Source organism: Pyrgilauda ruficollis, unplaced genomic scaffold (assembly GCF_017590135.1).
Source record: "Pyrgilauda ruficollis isolate IOZ18807 unplaced genomic scaffold, ASM1759013v1 scaffold3, whole genome shotgun sequence".
Lineage (NCBI taxonomy): Eukaryota > Metazoa > Chordata > Aves > Passeriformes > Passeridae > Pyrgilauda > Pyrgilauda ruficollis.
The window spans coordinates 3,818,202-3,843,544 of record NW_024524377.1 but is presented as its reverse complement, the minus strand read 5'-3'; the positions used below and the strand labels follow the sequence as shown (position 1 = coordinate 3,843,544).

The 25,343-nt window shown below is 39.6% G+C and overlaps 1 protein-coding gene across 1 annotated transcript in view; it reads left to right on the top strand.

Annotated features, from left to right (window-relative positions):
• Nucleotides 1-25,343, top strand: part of THSD7B (thrombospondin type 1 domain containing 7B) — a 242,827-nt gene that overhangs the window by 155,530 nt on the left and 61,954 nt on the right. The window contains exon 14 of the mRNA XM_041473183.1: nucleotides 11,403-11,581. Within this exon, the coding sequence (XP_041329117.1) occupies nucleotides 11,403-11,581 (179 nt within the window). The remainder of the gene's footprint in view (nucleotides 1-11,402; nucleotides 11,582-25,343) is intronic.

The following is a 25,343-nucleotide window of genomic DNA, read 5'->3' as shown; positions in this document are numbered from 1 at the left end:
TTCTGTGCACTTGCATGGAGGTTCTGCTTTTGATCCGATGGGCAATTTATGGAAAGCAGGAGTTTATGAAGAGTGCTTATCCTATTCAAATTCTGCTGTGCTCACAACAACAGGAACCTGGAAGAAAAAGACACCACAGACAAAAAGATCCTGGTTTTAAATCACAGAGTGCTTAAAGGTGACCTGTGCTCACCTTAAAAAGCTTTAATTATCTCTGAATTTATGAAGGGCACAGCAGGGATGCTCAAACACCTCCTTAATCTCAACAGTGCAGTGTCTCCTTCTATGAGCTCCAGATGCTGGTGGACAAACCCATCCTAAAATGAAAAGGCTGGCATTGACTCCCCCCATTTTAGTAGAAAATGTGCTGTTTTCAGGTAGTTTTTAACCCCTAGATTTTAATAAGCATTCTCCAAATTTGTATAGCTTAAAAAGCCATGGGCAGAACCTAATGGATTAAAGGAATATGAGTCAGGTCTGTCCTGATGTGAAAGCAAACTTGCTGCTCCTACAAGGTTTTGGGGGAAAAATTTAAAAAAAAAAGGTTGAAAATGCAACATTGAATAGATGCTTTTGTATTTTTGGAAATGTATCAGTTTCAGTAATTATTGTGGTATACATTTTTGCACATCTAGTAAATTTTATTTTGAAGAGTGAAATTGTAGAAATCCCTGATTTTGAAAACCTTCAGAAATAGAAACTTTTCTCAACAGACGTTTCCCTGTGTTTTTGAAAATATTCCAAAGTTTAATTTTGTTCTTAGTCTGAGTGACATTTTATATTGAAATTTCAGTTTTTAGTACAACCTGTTGATTTCAGAACCCAGCTAGGCACTCTGTAATCACTTCCCAGAGATTACAAAGACATCCTCTTTTATCAACACTGCAGCACAAATCCAAAACACAGCCCCATACCAGAAACTGTGAAGAAAATTAACTCTACTCCAGCCAAAACCAGTACAGTGTCTCTCTGTGGCCTTTTTATGACATGACTGGATTTTATTAATGGCTGTATTGCTACTGGAAAGTTTTTCTAAGGCTGCTCAAGGAAGAAGTTTCAGCTAAAAATTCACCTTATTTTCTGTCTATCCCATCCCCTGACATGGGAATTAAGTTTGGATCACAGGACTGTCCTGCCCTCAAGTCCCCACTTCAGGACTCTTTGAAGCCACTGCCACCTTTGACTTTGACACCTTTCTGCTGTCTCACAGCTAAATATCTTCTAAATTTAGCTCTGAAATCCTGGCTGGGTTCTGCTCTGGACTCTCTCTGACATTCCTACTTGTCTCCTTGGGTGTGTGACACTTTTAATTACAGCTGTGGCTGCCAGGGGAGCTGTAACACAGACATGGAGCCTGGGAAGGACCTGGCCTCCATGTCTTGTTTGACTACAGGATTTTTACATATTGCTCCCAAAGCAGTGCTCAAAGAATGATGATTTATTCCTTATCTTTTCCTTTGTTTGGTTTTTTTTTTTTTCTTTTTCAAAATCTGTTCACCATAAGAAAATTTGGCCACGGTTCTTCCTTTATAGATGTTAAAAGACTTATCAAATGAAATTGGATCACAGGACAAATGTTCAGACATTGAGTTCTCTGTGTTTTCCTGGCAACAGAATCAAAGATAAACAGCCATCAAAAAAGTTATTTCTGAATGGGTCAAACTGGCTGTCAAAGAAGCTTATTTAAGGCAAGGTAAGACTTCCCCTGAGGCGTTAGTACACAGAAATGCACATTCTGCTAGGTCTTTATCTTCTTAGAGAAAGGAAACATGCATCTTAAGAAAAAATATTTAGAGACTTGGCTTTTGGAGCAGCATCCTCTGTAAGTGCTGCATTTAGTCATAGTGATGTCTGTTGTTACTCCTTAGCTCTAAATGCACATCTTTATTGCTTATCTTCTTGCCCAAATTTCTTTTATGCTTTTTGCTGCATTCCATAAAATGACCCCTTTGAAGAGGTGGCAGTGCCAGACTTTATGAAGGAATGGCTTTTTACTGACCTCAAACAGACTTTCTCATGTTTGACTTTCACCATCAGCTGCCTCTTGCTGGACCACCTCTGCCCACCCTTGCTCATGTCCATCCCTTTTGTTTCTATTATTAGTCTCAGTTAGGGGTTTTTGTTTCTTTTTTTTTTTTTTTTTTTGGTATTTTTCAAATTGATTAAAGCTCTTCCATGGGACTTGGGAATGTTTTTAGTGTAGAAATTGTAACTCAGGGTAGAAATAGTCCATGGGAGCTTTAGAGCTATGGTAGCAGGTTAATGCACTGGGTGATCTCCTGCCCTGATTTCTGCAGCAGGCTGGGGAAAGAGAATTTCCTTGAAATGTGGCCCGTCTCTTTGGCCTTAATAACACATTTGTCACAAATACAGCCTGTTATGAGGCAAGGCTCTAATAAAATGTTACCATACAAAGATAGGCTTAGAATTAACATTTTTCTCTCCTTACATGTCATTCCATTTAATATGCTATATTGGAAGTATGAAGAAATATTTAGCCTAATCCTGCTCATGAATTACATATTCTAGTCTTAAGACCTCTGTACTTCCACTGCTCATGGAGAGCTTCATGATCCCTCTGAGATGTGTGGCTGTGCTGGGAAGTGATGTGGTGGTAGTTTATAGGATTCCTCTTATGTCTTAGGTGGGGTTTTTTGCAGCATTTTTTAACCTTTTTGCCTTTTATACAGCTCTTATGAGCAGGATTTCAGGCAAATAAATAGATGACAAATACTTTTTGAGTGGAGAGTGACAATTCCATATCTTTACCACTGCTGGGGAGCCCTGTGGCAGCTGGACATAGTAGGTACTGTGGTGGAGTTCAGTGGGCGTTAAAGGGTTTAATGTCTGACGCATTGTGAAGATTTTCAGAAGCAACTTAATTAAAATTAAACTTGAACTTCAACTCAGTCTGTGCTAAGGATTATCCCTGTGATACTGATGAGTAGTAGAGAATTTATCCTACCTTAGTCTTTTCCTGGGCCTGAAATACACTTTAATAGCTCTCTGTCCTCCAAGGTTTGCAAGTGAGGATGGTGTAAATTAAATTACTGAGAGGCTGCTTTGCAAACCTTCACATATCCCTCACTGTACACAAATATTCCCACTGTGAGATCTCTGCTCTCATTTGTATTTGGTTAACATGGGGGAGTGACCACTAACAGCAGTGTTATTTAGCAGTATTGCATTGCCTTCTACTTCTGAATTCACTGAGGTCCTCCAGCACAGGAGATTGAACTACACAACCAGAGAACTCAAAGTCACACTGCAAAATTGAAACAAAAGTCTATCAGAAATTCAGTACATCTATACTCTGTGCTGGGGCCTGCTAGTGTCACAAAAACGTCCTGTTTCCCTCTCAAGGTTTTCCATCATATAAATGAGTCACTGCTCTCCCTGTGCCTGAGCTGTGGAGAGCCAGGACTGTTCCCTTCTGCAAAATCGTGTTTTTGTCAGATGTTTTTTATAGTACAGCTTTATTCAGGGAGGTCAGATGCTTCTGCAGCAAGGTGACCTCTAATAGGTGGAGTGAAACTCCTTATGCAAGCAGATGGGACCTGGCAGCAGCTACCTGGATTTTGGGAAAGCACTCATGGATCTTCCTGGTGCTGGTAATGGTTAGTGGCATCCCTAAAACAGCACCTGTATAATTAAAGTGTGCAGTTGGGCTTCTCATTTAGTGTTGATGGGAGAAGGAATTGAGGCAGAGTATTGATTTTAATGTATTGATTTGGGGGTCGCTGTGTCACTCGCCTCCTGTGGCAGGGAGGGGTCACTGTGTCATTCACCTCCCGTGGCACTGGGGAGGGGGCTGTGGAGGTCACAGCTGGCTCACAACCTTCCCCTGCCCCTGCAGGTGTCTGTATGACCTGGTCGTGAGCAGAGGCCCTTGAGTTTGTAAATTAAAGAGCTAGGAATGTACATTTAAAGAAAAAAAATGTTTTTCATGCTGCTATGAGCCCTCTTGATAATATTAATTGCACACTGATCTAATTAGTGTTCCTGTCTTCTGCAAAGTCATCTGCTGGTTTATTTTGTCTGAAATAAAAGCAATATTGTAATGCAGAATACATGCAGAATACATTATCAGGATGCAGGGAGATGCGTCACCATGTCCCATTCTGTCACATGAAAGCCATAACATTGTTGTCCAAGGCAAGTTGTCTAAATGAGGCTTGTCTGTGTCTTGGGGTCACAGCTTGGCAGCAGAAATGAGGTGGCATATTGTGTTGACAGTGCCCAATGTCATGGCTTCAGAAACTGGCAGAAAGATGCTCTCCACGGAGGGCCCCAAAGTCTGAAATTGAGTTTCTTAGTGTGCTCCAGCAGAGCCTGAAACCATTGACCTTCCGGACGTATATGATTTACTGAGGGGGCTAGATACTTGCAGTGACATTTGGTGGCAGCTTTTTCCCAGTGATGGACCCTTGGCTCTGGAAGATTCTTCCTGCCTGGTCCAAATTGCCCAAATCTGCATCGATCTTCAGAGCACTCTGCAGTGCACATCTATTTTCAGAGCTGCTGTGCCATCAGGCCTCTGAGAGAAGTCAGGTGTAGGAGAAAAGGGAATTTGATGGTCTGTGGACAGTTTAATTATGTTCAGGCTTCAAAAAAAGTCTTGTTTTCTTGTATAAATATCATAATAATAATAAGAAATAAACACAGTTTTGGGTTTGTTTTAAAAACATGCTCGTACTATTAATTGAGTAGCCTGAAAAAAACATATGGTAAACAATCCATAATAAAATACAGTGGGCTGAGTCTTTCTCCTGATACATAGAGGATTCCAACACTGCTAAGGGAAGGAAAAAAAAAAAAAAAGGCAACTCTGTTTTATTTGAAGAAAACAGATGATTTTCCCAGTGGCAGATGAGCAGAGTATACAGAAAAACACAGCTGAGCTACTCCCCTAACTGCTATTGATCCCAGTGGATGGTTTTTCATTTGAGTAAGGACTTTGTTAAGATGTCAGGGCTCCCAAGCAGCCAGGCCAGCCCTTCACCATGGGAGGGCAGCCCTGGGAAAAGAGAGCATCATTCCCACAGTTGGTTTTGGAGCCTGGACAGACTTGTGCAGTGGATTTTTGCCCTCCTGCATCACGTGTTCCCTGTGAGATGAACGTACACTGTGAAGTCCTGTTTATTTGCTCTATTTATTTGCACTCAGAAGGCAGCAGACGAGACTCCTTCTCCGGAAGAGTTCTCAGCTTGCTCTGCAATCTGTTACAAGCAAAGTGCTAATTAATTAAGATTTCCTTATTGAGTTAAAAGATTAAATATATCAACTACCAGGGCTTGTATCTAATGCCAAGTGTTTGCTTGGAAGTTCTTTAAGGAAGAAAACTGTAATGCAGAATCAAAAGAAATTAGAAATCATAATGCAAAGTCAGCATCAACCCAACTGCCTCCTCGGGATTTATAGAGTCTGTGAAATTGAGCAATAAAACCAACCTTTGGATGAATTTCAATAACAATAATGTTGAGTTAAACTTACCAGCCTTCTTTACAAGTCCTCTCTGGTCTATTTAGAATCTCTAATCAGTCTGCTATGAGATAACGTGAGTGTGTGCATCTTTTGTTGAGCAAGTGGGAATAAATTAGCTAAGGGTCCATTATTTGAGCCTTGCAAAATATTTGATGTAGAAGTTATTTTTGCTGCATTTTTTGGCTGTGCATTTACTGAATGTAAATTAGATTATCTCCTAAATTTCTCAGCAAACTAATAATGTGTAAAATCTCTCAAATCCTTGTGTACTATAAAAAAAGAAGATTAAACATTTGTTCTGTGGCAAGATTAAATCCTTTTCAGCTGCAACTCAAGTTTTTAGCAACTTAAGTCTCCCAGACTTACTATGCTTAGTTCCCTTCAGTTAATGATTTCCTCCCTTGAAGCAGGATTTAGATTTTGAGCGGGGATTATTTGGGACGAGGTGCTCCTCTTGCAGCTCACAAGCTTCTGGAGCTTTTGTTTGTGCCACGTGGCCCATGGCCAGTGGCTGCCTTATTCTTGGCACACTGGGAAAGCCTCAGCCATAGAACTATGATCAGCTGGTGGAGTTAAGTCTCTGAGCTGCAGTCTGTACTCCATGCTGAGTTTTAACCGGAGGTAAAGCAAGAGGTTTGCCTTGCAGGACATCCCAGAGCTTCAGCTGAGCAGAATTTGGCCCACCAAATGCTGTGGTCCACCAGGTCTCCTTTATAAAGTCTTCAGCTATTAGATTTTTAGCACTGCTTGGATTTACTGGTGTTATTTTGTGATATTTCACAGTCAGTAATCAAGTGAATGTGAATATTAATTGCAAAATGAATCAATTTTTTCCCCCCTCTTCCTTTGGTCTGTGTAATTAGAAACATTTCTCCTGTGTCACTGTCCACTCTGCTGCTCCCTAGTTTGTTAAAGGGTGATCTCTCCTGTCCCACAGACTCCAAGGGAAATTAGCAGTGTTATTACCTGTGGCAGCTGTGGTGATGCACAGAATTGTCCCTCTCACAGTAATGACCTTGAGTTTTATGAAGCACCTCAAGGTTTACTAACAAGGGTAGAACTGCTAGAAGTTTGTTAATTGAAACCATGAAATATGTTAGAGAGGATACAAACGAGTTTAAAGCCAATTCAATTAGAGGTGCATCTGTTTCCAAAGCTGCTGGAGAAATGTTTATTTTCTCATCACTTTTAAGCCAGCCTCTTGGAATGCTGCTGGCACTGTTGTTTAACGCTGTGTGCAGACCTTGCACCCACAGCAAATTTATCTTTTGGAAGTACAGCAGTCAGGTGGAAGGGTCCCTGATGTTGGCTTGTAAATCCACTGATGTCCTTCTTCTCCCAGCACAGCCCCCTGTGGCATCACTGACATCCCCCAGCCCATCACCCAGCTGCCTGCAAGAGGCCTTGGCTGTGCTGGGTAGCACAATAAAAATGGGACAATAGGAGTTTTTTCACGGTGTATTTGTGCCTTTCTGACACTGGCACAGGGTGCCCAGAGCAGCTGTGGATGCCCCATCTCTGGAAGTGTCCAAGGCCAGGTTGGACAGAGTTTGGAGCAACCTGGGATAGTAGAAGATGTTCCTGCCCATGGTAGGGGGGTGGAACAAGATGAGCTTTGAGATCCCTTCCAACCCAAACCTTCTGTGATTCCATGACAGCCACTAGAGCATGGTCCTTCCATTATGCACGTGCTGTTGCTTTGTCTCTGGGCTGCACAGGAGAATTGAGGTGAGTCAGGGCTGCTGCATTGTGTGTCTGAGCCTTCCCAGGACATCCTGTGTGATCTGTGGGTGCTTTGTTTGTTAGAGACACTTTAGAGACTCCATTTGTGGCTTGTTGAGCAACAAGCACACTGTTCTTAATGAATAAATCATAGTAAAATGAGCTGTGCAGCCTAGGTAAATGCATTTGTTCATCCCAGTACGTTGACGGTGTCTCAGCAGAAAAAAAAAATAGCACTTAAATGTAGAAAAGGCTTATTTGGTCATCCAGATCATTTTCTCCTGCCAATTCCCAGTAGCATGTTTCAAAGTGTCCATTTACATAACCTGGTGTTCTTGTCATTACCTCCTGTGACATCTCTGTGTGCAGCTCCAGCTCTGTGGTGGGCAGGAGCCTGCTGTTGGCCCAGGTAGGACAGAGGCTCTCATCTGCTCTGTCTGAATTAAATGAGCTTTATTTTAACAGTGTTTGAGATTTTGGGAAATACTAATAGTAATGATAATTTTAAAAAGGAGATTAAAGGAAGCTTCAAGAGATAATCTAAGAATAGATGGAAAGCAGGCTGAACAGGGCTGAAAAGTAGAGAACATATTTTTCTGTGGAAGCTTTTGGAAACATAACAGTTGTTTGGTACCAGGTTTTACAGAGGGGAGAAAAATGAGGGATGTGATGGATGAGTGGGAAATTTAAGGATGACACTGACAAAACCAGCTGTGTAAACTCAGCCTTGAGTTGGTCTCCCAAGCTGAGGAACAGTAGCTCAGAAATGTTATTTACTTTATTCGTATTTTGTTATGGTAAGGATATTTCTCTGGATAGTGGCTTGAATGTAGAGTTATTTATTAATGGATTTTAATAGCACATTGGCCTTGGGGTTTTTGTTTGTTTAGTATTGTACATCATGCCAAAGCTACAAGTTTTCTACGCATGCCAAAACTAGGATTATTGTGGGTCTTTTTAGTCCCCTGACAACAGCAAGTTATTGCTTGGCTCCTACAGAAAAAAAATAAAATATCCTGGTCTCACAGGCAATGGATGAGCTGAGTACAATGTTGTTTACTACTCACCATAAAAAGATATCCATAAAGGCATTCTCTGTCTGAGCAGAGAGGGCACATCACAGGAACATTTTTGGAGGAAAATTTTGGTTGGGTGAAATCTTTACTCTATGAATAAATACCTTAGTGTAGAATTAACCCTAAGTGGTTGATAGAAGAGTAATGGCAGTCTGTGAGGAAAGCTTGAAGGAAAGTTAGGTTCCCATCTTGATTTTGTAGCATTGCTCAGTATGGAGAATCAGCTTCCTCTGGACAATATGGAAGTGTAGTGCTCAGTAGAAGCTGGCCAGTATTTGATTATATTTGGTGGAATTAAGAAATACGGGTGAGGAAACTCCAAAAGGAATGAGCAGCCTCTTAGAAATGGGATGTCTTTGGAAATTCTGTGGTTTACTGAGGGATAACTCACAGCACTTCCTGGGGATGGAATACAACAGGTTCTTCAGTCTTCACAGCACAGTCTGTGTTGGAAGGGACCTTTTAGAGGTCATCATGTGAACCCAGTGAGCTCAACCAGGTTGCTCCAAGCCCCATCCAACCTGGCCTTGCATACTTGCAGGGATGGGGCATCCACAGGTTCTCTGGGCAACCTGTGCCAGTATTCTACTATGTTCATTGTAAAATATTCTTTCTTGTATATAAGAAAGATGTTTATTATAACTTCATCTGCCTTTTTTTATTTGTAGTCTATTTCTCTTTTTTTGTCTTATATTTATTTTATAATAGATGTAGATCTTGAGCTGCCTAAAGACTTAGCCCATTTTACCTTCTCTGATAAGTTGATAACCCCTCTGACTAATCCTACTTTGAAACAAGGCACTTTCTTTGTTTCTGTTGAGAGTTAATTACCCAGGCTGTCACACAGCCCAAGGAAAGATGATATTTCATACGGTGGTGCAACAGAACTCTTTAGAGAACTGCCTAAGAAATGCTTCTCATAAATCTATCATGAGAAAATTTCTTTTACTTATCATAATGTATTACGAATCGCTTTGAGTGGCAACCTAAGCAGATGGAACAGAATATCAGTGGGATATTTGAGAGTTTTATTTGGGGGAAAAAAGTGAGTCTGTTTTAGAAATATTTGTATATGTGTGTGCATGGATGTCATCTCACTGAGGTGAGCATACAAAGCATACAAAGTTGAAATATCTCAAACATTCCAATATCACTGGAATGGATTCAGTCAGAAATAATTAAGATACCAAATTCCATTGGCTTTGGAGCTGCAAATGAAGAGGCACCACAACAGAGGGAGATCAGAGGCAGCAATGACAGCCAGAGCACATTGTATGGGCACAGGTCTGCAGCGCTGGGGAAGAGTTACAGCGTGGGTGAGGTGGGAAATGATTGCAGCTGTCAGGCTGAGGGGTGGCCGCCGTAAAGAAACAGGAACAGCACCATCACAGGGAATCAGGAGAGGAGAAATAGAGCAGCACTGAGCTGAAGGAGCTGTTGCTGCTGCTGTTTTTTAAGGCACTGTTTACAAAAGCAACATCAGTATTTCTTGTACCACTAGAAGGAAGATATTTTCCAGTGGATGGATGCCTAAATAAGCCTGAAACCTTTCTTGATGCTGACTTCAGTGTGAAGAGCAGGAGGGAGGCAGTGAATTGCTGCTGTGGGTTGATGTCCAGGCTGTAACACAGTTCTGGTTCAGAGTGAACAGCAGGCTTGGGCATGGTTCAGCCAGTAAATCCAGCTCTGAACCAGACTAATCTCTGTTCCTTAGCCTTGGTGTTTCATGGTTGTCTGGGGCTTTCGGACAGCAGCTGCTTCTGGGTTGAGTTTTGTTGTTAGGGTGTTTTTCCCCTCTGTGCTGCAGTTACTGTCACCTGGGTAGATGGGGGAAGCCCTTCCTAAAAGAGTCACGAAATTAGTAAATTTGGTATTCTGTAGGTGAGGAATCAAGAGGGAGTGTTTGCATGATGAAAACCAAACAGAAATAAAGGGCATAAAAATGAGAAACATCAGAACAGTGGTAGGGATGAAGTTCAGTTATTTCTATAACCATCATTGCCAGAGCTGTCAGAGGGATGAAGCTGCCTCTAATAAAGGCTGATCTGAGCAGCCACTGGCTTTCATGATCTAACATGAAATCTCTTTTTTGTTTAAATTAAAATAATACATACAGACATGACAAGCAGATAATAGGAACCGGGGGAGAATGAATGCAGCATGGTAAGTAGGAAGGTGCAGGAATTATTCCACACTGCCAACCCAGGACTGGTGCCACTAATTCCATGGAAACCCCCAGGGTTTGGCCACCTTCTACTGCTGTTCTGCACACCAAGAGCTCCACAGCCACTGCTGGGCTCTGCAAAGTCTCTCTTTCCATATGCCAGCTCCTAAAACAGCTGTGGGGTTGTGCCTTTTTGGAGGAACCTGTTGGGTTTTAATTTGTGAGGTGCTGGTCCTGCAGATGCCTGGTGGTGTGATTTTAAGAGATGGTGATCTTGTGAGGGCTTTCATGTCAAACCAGCTTAAGGTGAAAATAAAGCTTTAAAATGCCATTTTTGAAACCCAGAAAAAGCAAAGCATTTGGAAAGAGGTACAAAGAGAACTTGTGAGGTGTGGGGAAGCAGGTTTTATCTGCTTCTCCCAAGAATACATTCCACACTGCTCCAGCTGGCAGGCAGGTCCCTCACACGTCTGATGGGAGCTGCCAAGAGAAGAGCTCTCTTGCCTCCCCCATCCTCTGGTTCTGTCTGCTGGGGAGAGAGCCTGTGTCTATTTCCTGCCTGTGCCAGCTCTGGAGATGGCCAGTGTAATGCAGAAGGAGTACACAACTGGGCTGTACACTTAATTCTGCAGAATTTGTCATGGCCACGGTCTAATAAGGAAGGTAATTACTGCATATTGTTGAGCACCAGCTTCACAACAGGTACTTTTGCCAACGTGTGTCTTTTACATCATTCCTTTTTATCACTGCTTTCTTTGGACTAAACCAAGTAGAAATTAATTTTAGTCATTGCTGTTCTTCACAAATGATGCCATAACCTCACGTTGAATGGTGTTGTCAGTCTGCCAAATGCCTTCTCCTTAAGTTCTTGTTTTGTGTTGGTTGCGCAGGTCACATCAGAGGATGGGAGTTGGTTGGTTGCAGTGATTAAAACCTGTCTTACATCTTTGGTTTAGGTTACATTGAAGAGCCTTGCACGGTCCCGTGCCCGTTTGATTGCAAATTAAGCGATTGGTCCAGTTGGTCTCCTTGCAGCTCCTCCTGTGGACCGGGGGTGAGAGTCCGATCCAAGTGGCTCAAGGAGAAGCCCTACAATGGAGGTCGTCCCTGCCCCAAGCTGGACCTCAAGAATCAGGTGAGCCCTGTTCCGATAGCCAGCAGAAATCTCTGTGCCGTGTTCTGAGTCGGGATCCAAAGTTCCTGTGCTGGTGAAGAAGGTAAAGACAGGAGTTATCTCTGGCAGCACACCTTAGGTCACGTTTTGTAGGCAGTCCTTGACCTTCTTGAGGACTGAGGGAGAAATGCTCACGTATCAGTAGAATTTGACCTGAAACACCATATTTCTTATATGAAGAAATTGCTATCTCCCAGAGCACAGGAAGCCCTGGAGCAATAATCCCACCTGGACAGTGTGTAGACATCAGAGAACTCAGATATGGATATTTTAAAAACTTTTTAATTCTTTCTGAGACTCTGATTACTGTAGAAACATTTGTTAAATAAAAATTGCTATTTTTAGCAACTTTTCCCTTCAACACAGCACAGGTTCCCTTGAACATTAGTCTCTGTATATTCAATATTGAAGTATCCCATCACAGGAAAATAATCTTTAAATTACTACTCTTAAAGAAAGATCAGCATCTATTTAAATGCTACTTAATGCTGTATGCATTTCTGCAAAGTGCCTAGTGATTTCCTACATTTGCTGATTAATTCTCTAGCACTAATTAACACTGATGAAGTACTGTTTAGTTTTGTCTGCCCTATATTTCAGATTCAGGCATGAAAATGAATTAATAGGACAGAAACAGTCATGCTGAAGGAACTTCATATATATGTTATGAAGAATTTGAATATGTATATATATATAGTATGTGACCTGTAGAAGTACTTCAGTGATATCATATAAAGATTTATTTGGTAGGTGCTAGAGCTGGTGGATTCAGTTGTTTTTCTGCACAACTTTGTTGCAGCAGTCGTGTCCTGGAATGCAGCACCACTTCCAGCTCCTGAGTATGAACTTGCCTCATTTTCCTCACAGTTAATTTTCTTTTCCTGTCAGAAATTTTGTAAATACTCCTTGGATTTTTTTTTTACCTTCTTATTTTTCCTTATTTCTATTTGAAATTCATTGGAAGTAGGCTAACAGAAGCAGCAGGGACTACAGAAATATAAAACTGCTATAAAGTGTATGTTGTCCATAGCTCAGTGCTTTCCTTAATAGATCAGACAGATCACCAGAGAGGCAAAGTGAAATCCCACAGTAAGTGATAAGGTAACAATAAGCTCCTTTGTAATGAAAAGATACTGGGGTTTGTTACCCACAGACACAGCAGACTCCTTCCATTAATAGCAAACTTATTGCCATCATGTGTTGCTTATTCCCACACACATTAGAGTTGCCAGTTTCAAAAGCCTTTCAGAGGATATTAAAGGAAAGAAATTGTTCAAACTTGGAAGTTATGTCTTTGTACAGTTTATTGGTGCACAGTGCTTGCAAAGTGCCATGGCTGGTATTAATATAAACGTGGTTGGTGCTTTTTGCCTCTTTACCAGGTACACATGTCATGATCTAAAACCCACTGAATTCATTAGAGGCTTTCTGTTGCAGGCTGTAGTAGAAATAATGTAGAATTGTGTTCAGGGCTGTTTCTTTAGGTTTGTGGCTTCTTGTTTTTCAAGGTGTCCTTTTGGTTGCTTGCTTTTCAGAACTTTTTTCCTTCCTTTGTGAGTTTTTTTTAGGATAAACCAGAAGCTATTTCTAACTGATTTGGCACACAAATGGTTTATCTTCTTCCAATTCAGATTTAAAGGATTGAGTGCAATTCTGTATATTTCAGAGCTTTTAAGGTGAGAAGAAATTGTCGTGCTGACAAGGAAAGAGTGTATATGTGTACACTTAGAGATGCACACAAATGCACTTGTTTTGCCTGTGAGTCTATTCATTGCCTTCCTGAATGCTTCTCAATACTTTGTTAGCTTCAGAAGGAGTTTTGCTCTGCATCCCCTGGGCTTGGACTTCCAGCCCAGATTTAACACACTGAGGTCCCTGGGCACGTTGCAGGATGCACAAGTTGCCTACCCAGATGGTGAAGTAAATGAGCTGATGGCACTGCTGCTGAGCTAAGCTGGACACATATCATTAATCCACTGTCAGGCAGATTGTCTGCTGCTGTTCCCTCTGGTCTGGGCAGCTTTTAAATCCTAGAGCAAAGCTCTACAGATTCATTATATATAAAAATGTGACATCCTAATTATTTTGCATAATCTGGATTAAATACCTGCAGTAAATGCTGGCTTTTGTTTGGTATCAGATAGGATAAAACTATATAGCAGTAAAGCAGTGTTAGCACCATTGTGCTGAGTTTTACTTTCCAGTGGCTACTGTGTTGTGTTTTATGCATTTGATAAGATTTTAGATAACTTAGAACAAATAATGAATTCCTCCAGGTGCTAGCAGATTTCACTTATGATTTGCATTTTATTTTCTCTAGTATCTTTAATTATTTTGGTTTTGATTATTGCTTCTGAAGTTGGGTCTTGCTATTGCTTAATCTGTTACTTTGGAGAACTCTCCACTTTTCCACTGTCTTATAATTAAATCCCCAAGTCAAATTGTGTCTTTTTCTTAAACCAGATAATAATTTTACCCTCTTTTTGGGCAGGGTGCTCTCTAGGCTTTTTGGCAGACCCATGTATATCCTTTTCTCTAGTGCTTTTCAGATATTTGACATAAATCTAACTAAATCTAACTATAGTGTTACTTGAAACACTATTTTAGCAATTCTTTCTTACTGTTTCCCACCATGTCTGAAGCTCTGCCAATACAGATATTTAGTAAAGCTACTGCTTTGGGCAGAGGGACAATTTGCATGATCAAAAAAAATTTGTTATGAAGATAAGAGTTATTTGAGTCACATAAACTGTGTTGTAAAAGACTGTCCCCCAAGAATTTGTCCAGTCACTGTAGTGCAGCTTGCTTGTGCATGAAGGATAGAATATTTTAGGAGAAATTTGATTTTATACAGAAATAATGGCATGTCCCATTACTGCATGATATTCGATGGGGTTTGTGGTCCTTATTCCACACAGAGTTTGACTCTTCTGGAGTATCTTGAAGCCATTCTTTTGGATGTGTTCATCTGCCTGTAGAGCCTCTCAAGCAGCCCACTCTTTTTGCAAGAGATGTGAGAAGTAAACTCAGAGTTAGGAGAATTAATTCAGCTTTTTTGTATTTATTCTTCTCATTGTAGGCGATGGACGAGGTTGAGCCCTTCAAGATTTTATTCCAGGCTATTTTCTAACAGAGGTGCCAAACATTTGCATGGGCTGAATGCTCATGGTATTCTGATAAAATCACTTGATTTGATGTGGTCCCTTTAGCCTTAAACTCTGTCTGTGTTGCTGCCCTGTGAAATTAAAGGATAAATTACAATATCTGGGGGAAAAGATGATAGTATTTTAACACAGCTCCATGTAATATGCAGAATTACTTTTGCTTTTTACCTCTGTTTGAAAATGGCTGAAGAGCTGGCTAACTACATTTTGCTCCATCTCTTAAAGAAAATGGGCTTTGCATGTAGGGGCTGTGCAGCTCTTATCTGAGGATGTGATTGCTTCTGAACAGCCGATTGGATTAGGGGGTCAGCTGGCAGATGTTCTTGGCTGTGCTGTGCATGTTAAAAGAGGTGTAGCATTTACATTTTTCTATCCCTGCTCTTCTCTGAATGCACTTACACAGCATGCAGTTGCTATTTAATATGTAGTTCTACATGACTAAAGGTTAAATATGAGTTAAGGGGGGTTTATTGCTTGAATATTCTTTTATAGGTTTTTAGGATTACTGTGAGAAAATGCATCTTATTTTCAAGACTCATGAATTCCAAGGATTATTTTTTTATTGATTGCTCTTATACATATTCTTGTCAAGGTTTTCCCTCCTTCTCCTTCCTCCCCCTCTCTCCCTTAGCCAATACTGCTAAAGGACAAATATCATAGCAAGTAGTTTATTCCCTCTATTTATGCTGTATGTATTTAAGCAAACATTTTTAAAGGATTGGGAGTATTTGTAATGGCAGGCATAGCAGGAGAAAAATGTAGTGTATTTAGAATGTAAACTTACTGCTTTCATTAAAATGAATATTTTATTCTTAATGACATTTTCTGGTGTTCACTGTAGAATATGAGAAATACAGACACTTTGCACATTAGAACTGCAAGTACTGCTCCTGAAATTGCATAGAGGAGTTTAAGGAAAGGGAAAAGGAGGGTGGTGGTGAGCTTACAGACCAGATCCCTCAGGTGTAAAGATGTATGAATTTCTGGATTTTTTTCATAGAAAGTAGCTGCTTTAGGTCCACTTGAACTTCAGAGAAAGCAGTTATTTTCAGCATTTTTAAAACTTTTAGACTCTTGTATTAAAAGCTAAGTGTGAACCCAGCATCTTTCATTGCTGTCACTGAATTAGCTCCCATCTACTCCCTGGCTGGTGAATTGCATGTGTAACCTTCTCCTTCCAGCATTAGGAATTGTCCTTCAAGAATATCATTATTAATGTACTAACTATAAATAGCTCCTGCTGAAATCACTTCTTTTATAATACAGATTTCTAATTTTCAGAAAAGTCACTGAACTTTTTGAGGCTCTCAGAATCTCTTCCTCTCTGTATTTCAGGTGCCAGTAGTTTATTCCATTAGCTGTGTCAGATCCCTTCCTGTGCCATACAGGAAATAATCTGTCTTGCATTTTTATCTGGCTCTATCAGCACTCATTTGCTTCAAGTGCAACTTAACTTCTGGGGAAAAAAAAAAATCCTATTCTTAATCTCGGTTTTACCTTCAGAAGATCTGATTTCCTCCCATTCTGCCTTAAAGGAATGAATTACAGCATAAAACACATCTGTCCTCTGATTCTAGTGCAGTTTTACAGTATCATAAAAATGACAAGTTTTTTTGCCTGCTGCACTAATGTGGGAGAATTTTCAGTGTCAAAAAATAGCAAGAACCTCCTGTTTCCCTTTACACTTTTCTTGCTGTGACTGGGAGTTTTGGTACTAAACTGCAATTTAGTTTGTTAAATGAGCAGAAGTAGGGGCCAAATCTGAGCAGCCTGAGCAGTATCTCACCTGCCTGAAGTGAGTTTCCATGTGGGTGGGTGTTGCTTCACTTCCTTGGGAAATCGAACCAGTCCCATGTTCTCCTTCAGAAGAATAACCCTGTAGTGTCTACTCTAATTCTCAGCATGTATTAATTTTATATTTATCTTCAATAGCCATCCACACTTGATTTTCATTCCTCCTGCAGGTTTTCTGTTGAGTAAAGAGTCATATAAGCATATTTTCACAATTGCCACTCATAAAAAGCTTTAGCTTCAGGAATGGAGCTGTTTAACAACTCCCTCTAAAGTATTTTTCCCTTGTATTTTTTTTTTTCTTTTTTTTTTTTTTTTTCTTCTAGGTAGCTTCTTTAAACTTCCCTTTAATAAAAAAGCAACTTGATGTATGGGGTAATGCTGCTTTCTGTAATTGTGAGAGAACATTTGCACTTTGTGAAGTTAAATATGTTACAATGTCAATCTCCTTCCTGGCATTACTTTCAAATCCAAAGAATTAGAAGCCTTGTGCTAATTAATTAAACTACATTTTTTTTCTGCCTACTACAGCCCCTACCAATTCTTTAATGAGATATATACCAAAGCATGAACGTTTTGTTTAATTGAAATTTATGTTTGCATCTCTGGAACTAGGAATGGAATATAATTATTTCTGATTCAACTAGAGTTCCTGTGTTTGTTGTTGAAAGGAATATTTATTGTTCAGTGTGACAGCTTTTTGCAAAGTATAGGGAAAGAGAGGAATTATACCTAAAGTGCTCTGTCCTGTTGATTTCTTTCAGGGGAGATGGAATTAAATGGGAAATCAGCCATAGAAAGCTGGGTGTCCTAGTGAAGAAAGTATTAGCATTTCTCCTGAGGAACTGAAGTTCAATTGGTTTCGGCAGTGCTTTTTTTTTTTTTTTTTTTTAAGGAAAGGAGTGTGGTTTGTGCTGAATCTCTCGTGGACAATATGTCATGTTGGAGGACCTGCAAACAGCGTGTGCCATAAATCAGCGTGACAGCATCTAACACTGAGACTGAACTTACTCTTGCTTGTCTTTGTCTTAGGATCAGGAGAACAAGAAGGATTGATGCTTTGGTTATTCCTTGGCAGCAGTTTTAATCTTGGTTTGGTTTTTTTTTCTCCTTCCTCCTTATAGGAAGTTTTTTCATTTCTTTTTCTACAAAGTTTTGTAATTTGTTCTCAGCTTTAGGTTTGCAGTTAAGGAAGGGAAGATGCTGCATAGCAGTGAAAGTGAGGACCTGGCTTCTGTTCTAATTAGAACAAAATCCAAGAATATTTAGAACAAAAAATCTTAGTCCATCTTCACCTTTTCATATGGTAAAAGATGTGAGAAACAGTTGTTTGTCATCTTGCATTTTATCACACATGATTTAGTCTTCAGAGAGAGTAAATTACTTGAGAGAGAGTAAATTACACTTTTGGCAAGTTAAATGAAGATTTTGACACATTTTCCTTTTTTTTTTTTGCTCTCTTTCATAACTCCTTTCAAAAATTAATTTCCAAAATATGATTTCGTTGATTGCAAAAAATGGTTTGCTATAACGCAAGACACAAATGTGGAAATTTCTTTTGTAATAGATTCTATGCTAAGTCATGAAATTTGTGACAGTAATTTATAGTTCTGAGAACCTGCCACATAAAAACTTCGAAACTTTTTGAAGTGTGGATGCAGCAAGGTGTTGGACAGGAGTGTGTTGAGCAGGAGGCAGCCTGGATCTGTCCAGTGTAGGGAGCTGCTGTGTAAATCTGAGTCACGGTGCAGAGCATCCAGCAGGAGCAGAGGTGGGGCTGAGCTGGTAAATGAGGTGCTGGTGTTGGCCTGATTTAGCATCTATTACCATCAGAAATCAGTGTGAGGCTATTAGTTGTTAATGAAGATTTTGGTCACTTCTTTAATTTTGTTAGTGGGCAGCAGTGTCTTCAGAAGCACTGAATTTTGTCATAAATATCTAGCAGATTCTCTGTGTCCCCAGTATAAAGCTGACCCCATTCCAGTGGATGGCTTTATTCCTGGGAGGAACAGGAGTTTGTTAAACATGGTCTGACTCACCTGCGTGCTGTGAATATATCCCAAGCATTCAAAGCAGAAAATTTCTATTTTTCTGACTCTCCTTTATGGATAAGAAAGAATAATTGGAAATGAAGTTACTGCTCAGAGAGGGAGAAGAGACATGAAGATGTATGCTGTGTGAATTCATCTGTCAGAGCTCCTGAGCAGCCAGGAACTCTCAGGAACTCTCATCATGCCTCTTGCATGATGGTCATTAAAATAACCTTGGTCTTGCCTCTTTTAAAGTATTTAATATTGTTCTGTCTCTGTTGCTCTGTCTAGAGCAGTTCTCATTGATTAATACTTAACAAGTGTTAATATTTTTTCTGCTGCAGACGTTTCTTGTGGCCATTGCTCAGAAATTATAACCGAATGGTTTGTTGGGTTTGCTTTGTTTTATGCTCTGTAGCTGATTGATAGATTCAGAAACAGACTTCATTTTCTTTTTATGTTGTTTAATTGGTTTCTTCCTCCAAGACAGGAGCATAAAAGTGCAGGTGACCTTCTGTCCTCCTCTTGATGTCCCCCCACATGCCCGGAAGGATTCTGCTGGGTTTGCCGTCAGCTAAATGTGTGCTCTTGAACCACAAGCTGAATACATGAATTTTGCATTTTCTTTAAGTGACAGCATCAAGATGATCAGCATTACCAGATTGCTAGCTGGAATATAAACCACTCAGAGATTTCAGATTTCAAGGCCCAATTACAGCTCTCTGAGTGGTTGTCAAATACAGCTCCTGTGTCAGGGCTCCTGTTTGCAAGGCCTCTTTAGCCAAAGTCGAAATACGCTTTAGTCACATTCAGGTGGGTTTGGGGAGGGAAAGGAAAAATTTGAGACATCTCCCATGTACAGCAGTCTGGGGCTCTCCCTGCCTCCTGAACTCCTTCTTTTAGCAGGGCTACCAGGAAGAGAGTTGTATATACGAGTTTGCACAAATTCAGCTAATCCTCATTATCTATAAGTCATGACACATTTTTGAGTTATAAATAAGTATGTTGCAGGATATAGCCAAGACTAGAAAAACCAAAGGTGAGCAGATTTTTATGTATGAATGAAATGTCAAAGGATAGATTCTTCTTCTCCAATAAGATGTATATTCTGTCCATTCTAATTTTATTTACTGCTTCTCACTGGAGGATTGAATAAATCAGCAGTCCTGTGCAGTTTGTTGTGATTTATTGCTTAATTAAAAGTTATGAAGGCTTTTAATCCATCTATAATTTATATTATTTTTGAGTCAGCTGTTTCCCATATTGTAACAACCAGGAAATTTGGATCCTTTTATGCAGGAGAACATTTTGTGAGCCCTTGGATTCACTAATAGGTGTAGCCCATAGTGATGCCAGATTGACTTTGGAGTTCAAACTCAGAGCCAAAGATAATTAAATATTAGTGCACTTAATAAAGTTTCTCCAGCATCAATTACAGTTTGATGGCAAATGTAGTCTACATGTTTTTTAGAGTTACAGATTAATTTTAAAAGGGATGCAACTCATGTGTGATTTCACAATGAACAGATGTTAGCTACACATTAATAATTTAAAAAGCAGGCTTAAAATGGTTATGTAGATTTTAATGGAGGATTAATTTGGTTCTAGTGCTGGACCACATGTTGTTGTCAAAACAAAAGTTTTAGTGTTTTGTTTTAGTTTGGTTGTTGGGTATTTTTATTTTTTTTGTTGGTAGATTGCTGCTGTGTTTTTTCCATAATTAAAGTTATAACCAGCATACTATTTAAAAACAGACTCTTTTTTTTCTCTATATGAATTTCTATTTAAGAATAAAAATACTATGCAAAATTCAATTTTTGTAGTGATGGCAGGGATGGTTGGCTTGAGGGAGAGCACTCATCTACTTTAAACTTGAGTAGGTTTGTCTCCCTCTTTCTCAAATATCTTTATTATTTGAAAAGACATGCTAGTTTCTCTAGCAAAGCTTTGTCTAATCGTGACATTACAGTTTTCAGGTAGAAGGTTTTGAGGTCAGCTTGGATTGCACTGTGGCACAGGTTTTGGCAGGAATAAGGGCTCCCTTTAGCTGTGAGGCAGCTGCCCTCTGTTGGTTAACTCAGCTTGGCTCTGGTTCCACTTGTGATCCGTGTGGCTTCTGGTGGGATGGATGGGAAGAGCCTTCCCAAGTCCCAGCTGCCAGTCCCAGCTCTTTGAGACCAGTGGGGTCCTTCCAGGAGCCCCCCTCTCCTCCTTGTGAGGTGTTACCAAACTCTCAACTGCTCTTAACCTTACTTCCAAGTTTTTTCCTACATAACTTCATGTGTAATTACAGTGGTGTCGCTGAACGGGCTTCATTGTTTCTTAAACAAAAAATTTGTTCCTCAATTTGTTTTTTTTAAAACCTTTTCTTTGAAATAATATTTTAGAGTAATTAATAAAAATCATTAAAGTTGTTTGCTATAAAATCAGGTAGAAAAAGTCATATATCACATTAGGTATAAACTATAGACATCTTTTGGGTAGTCAGGAAGATTTTTATCCAGGCTATTCTGTAGGACTTTGAGAACTGGACAAATATAAGTTAGCATGAACTTTGGCCATTAGAAATGCCAAACCAAATAATATCTGTCAGCTTTGCTGGTCAGTCTCCATTCAAACTCCAATATCTGTTAAGTTTAAATGTCCTTTATGCTCTTAGAAGTTAGATTTAAATTATTTCTTTGAATTTTAAATTATTACTTCACTAAGTAAAAGTGAGAATTTTTCCTTCTCTAAGTGACATTATGAAGTTCATGAAGTTTCTAATTAACTACCAGGCATAAAGATACTTCATTCTTGTTCCAAAGAGTCTGAGCAAAAAGAATAAGGTGGAAAAGGTTTAGCAGCGTCTTCTAAGCAAGACTTTGAATAGGAATGAAGATCTAGTCATATGCTACTTTTGTAGTGTCTTATTGTGTATCTGTTTAACTGGTGAAAAGAATTAGTGTCTGTTTGTTGATGCTGTTATTCAATGTTCTATTTAATACACAGAGCTGACATTTTTCCTTCAATATTAGAAGCTCTTTGCTCCTCAGTCCATGCTTCCAGGTCATGCAGCTGCAGTGGTTGGACATTCCTGAGGATTGTCCTGAGGTTGGACATTCCCTCAGCTGGTTTTGATTTTATTGGGAATGCTTAGTGGTCACTACATCCATCATATGGCTCTTTATCGATGTGCAGATTTTCTACATTCCTTAAAATAAAGCCAGTCTGTTACTTTAATTTCAATTCTGTGTACTCTCAAGTGGCCCTGTGGAACATAGATTTTTCTTTCTGCCACTTTGTAGCCAGCATTTCAGATTCTGGGGGCACCAATGGTTTTTTTTTTCATGTTGCTTTTCCCCAGTTTGTAGCTTGGTTGTGAAATCAGGCAATAAATAAAAAGACGTGAGTTTGTTGGAACACAAACCAGTGAGTACTTGAGCCACTGGAGTAGCAACAGATATTCACTAGAAAATCCATTGGAGAAATCAATTATGCTTTGAGTTTGTCTTCTTGAGAAAATAGAAGTACTTGGTCCTTTCAAAAGAGATACTACTCCAGTGATCAGCAGGTGGGCAGACAAAACAGGCTTTATGGAGAGTCTCACAGGTGAGTAAAACAGTGAGGAAAGATTAATTTTCTATTCTGCATGTTCCCAGAGCAACCATTGACAAAACAACAGGCTTTTTTGAGAGTGAGATGTGTAAGATTGTATCTTACAGTGCACAGAACATGCACAACTCATTGGGCCTGAGAAAGGAAAGTCATGATTAAACTCAGTTGGATTAAATATTTGCATATAAAAGAGGTTTTTCTTAATATTCATTTCAGGTCAGTGTTTGATAAATGACTCGCAGATTTTCATCAGCATTCTCACGTCTTGGCTTTTGCATAATGAGATCCTCACAGGAGTTGTATGCAAACAGCAACATTTCAGCCTAGTTACTTATCACACAGCAAATTCAAAGTACAAGTTGTATTTGGGTCATATCTGCATGCTAACCTCAGAAATTAATCCCAGCTAGAGTTAGATTAAATATCTTTTTTTCCTTACTTCTGTGTTTTCACCCTGTCATAATAATGTAGCATATCAGGGTACCTGAGAGCCTGGCAAGGGAAGGGAACACAGATGATTTCTGAAGTCCTTCTGATAACACTAAAAGATTTATTTGTTTTGGAGTAAAACATTTATTCTAGGCAGATCTCTTTTACTCTAGTGATGCTGATTCTATGCGCCTGATTTCTCTACACCTGAATGAAAATTAATTTGTGATTAAATCCCAAGAATAATCAGTGCCTGACAGGCATTGGTTTAAAACTGAGGATGAGACAATTTTTCTTCAGTTCCTAATGAAGGAACTGCAAGGGAGTTAAGGGAGTTACTTCCTCTCCATTCAGAGCAGCATTGGGCAGCAGTTCTTCCTACAGCATCCTGTACCAAAAGGCTGGGCTTGAAAATCAGCTGTGAGAAGTTTGGGTGTGGATCCAGGCTCCGCATTTTCCACCTCCATTTGTACTCCCCGTGTGTGCCCAAACCAGTGATCAGCTCTTGGTGGGTGGTGGGACGTGTGCTCCAGCTGCTCCCTGTGCCTGCTGGATCTGCTGGCACTTTGTGGCAGCTCCTCACTCCTGGAACATTCCCACAAATCCCTGGCATTTGGTGTGGCAGCAGATGCAAACACCAGCTTTATGTCCTGTTTTCCACCCAGTGTTTTTCTAACTACTGCGCTGTTCCAACCAAATGTGTCTGGCCCAACTCTCATCATTTAATTAAATAAAGGCAAATTCCAATTAACTTTTAAGACACCTGGAATTGAGTCAGCATTTTTTTATAAAGCAGTATTAATGTAAACAATATTTCCCTTTTTCTGGTCTATTCAGTGAAGGTGAGACCTTGGATCCAAGTTAGATGTAAAGCCCTAAAATGTGGCCTCCCTATAGAATAGTCAATCATTTCACATACAAGGAATTTTCATGTTTTTTCTGGATTGTGATCCAATCTGCAGAATGGGCAACAGATGACATTTGATTTAAACAACCAAAAGATAATTTTTTTGGCATGAACTAATGTTTATCATTAGAGTTAATAATGAAAGAAACAATCAGTCTCCACATGCTTCCATGAAATGTGTCCAATAGTATTTGGAACACTGTTGGAGTATCATTTAAATGGTGAAATGAGGAACATTTATTTTTTTTTTAAAGGGTTCATGTGGGAAATGGGAAAAATGGGAAAAAACCAAATGTTTGGAGCATGTCTCAGAGTCACACAAATATGAGATGCTCTCAGGATTGTACTGCAAGCATCCAAGGGAAGGGAGTACTCTTCCCAGAAACTGATTACAGCAGAGCCAGGTGAGGCCAGAATAACCTGAGAGAATGTAATTCTATTTAAAGTAAAATAAAAGTGTTGTCAGAGGTGTGTACTTTCTGTTTCCTTAGTTTAAATTCCGGCTGTTAGGAGTTCTTTCCCTCCATTATGCTTTGGGGGGAAAAGACTTACTTATTTTCAGTTCTTTTTACTTATATTGTGTTACTTGCAGTGTATAAATAGATTTTGTTTAGGGAAAACTCCCCCTTTTCAATTTTACTATATGAAACTGCTACCATTATGTTTGATGTGTATAAGGGTAACTAAATCATGGAACTTAACACATCCTTCCTAATTTGCTGGGAGGTAAGTTCTTCCCTTAAATAATAGGCCTTTTCCTATTTCCATTAAATTCAATTGATTAAAAGTCCTAATGGCTTGTATAGAAACCAAAATGGGGCCACTTCTGTGATGATTCCACACAGCCTTGCTTGGTTCCAAAATTGAAGCTGTTGCAAGCAGCATGGATTGGAAAGAAAAGAAACATTTTTAATCTAAAGGCAGTTACTAAAAGCAAACATGTTGGTTCAATGTGGGTTTTTAAAATTATATTTTGTAACAAACTGTAAAAAATGAGTGTTTCTCTTAGTAGCTTTACATTAGTCGTTGCTTAAGCTAATTTATCTTTTCTTTGATACCCCAGAACTAACGAAAACCTATTAAGAGCTGCTAGACAAAACCCAATTCATTACCTTGCAATCAAAGATCACTTTCTCAGTGGTCTTGAATTTAATTTGCCTTTAATTCGAGGTTTCATTAGGATAATTGTCTATTGGTTCACTTCTGTAATTGAAGGTTTGCAGGAAAATTAATGTCTGATCAGCCAAGGGAGAGGAGCGGTGTCACGCTGCCTGCTCCAGGTTCACACATGAAACACTTGTGGTGTTTTCACAGGACACAGGACTTACCACAGTCACAGAAGCTGCAAGCAACTGCATTTTCCAGTTGAAAACATTATTAAGTTTTGCCTTGGCGTTGGACAGATGATCTGCATTACTCCTGAAAGCCTGGCCCATCCTCTCCTGTTGAAAATCATTCCCAGGCTGAGTGGATGGGTATTTTCTTCTGTCTCATCTTTGCTGAAGTTTCCATTAGTGCTAAAAGCTCTGCTGTCTGATATTTTCTTTATAGCAAAAAACCATCTCTATTCTCTAATGGTAAGAGAGAGATCCCTTGCAGCTTCCAGCTTCAGTATGTCTCTAGACATATTGAAACCTTTCAGCCATTCCTTATAAATGTGAACTTCGTTCTCAAAATTGTTGTGTTGTTTTTCTTCTGCATTTCTTTGTGTGGAATTTCCATTCTTTTGGAATTTGGGAGATTAAGTGTCCAGATTTGTACACACCACACCAGAGAGGGTCTTAGCAAGGCTTTGTAAAACACTG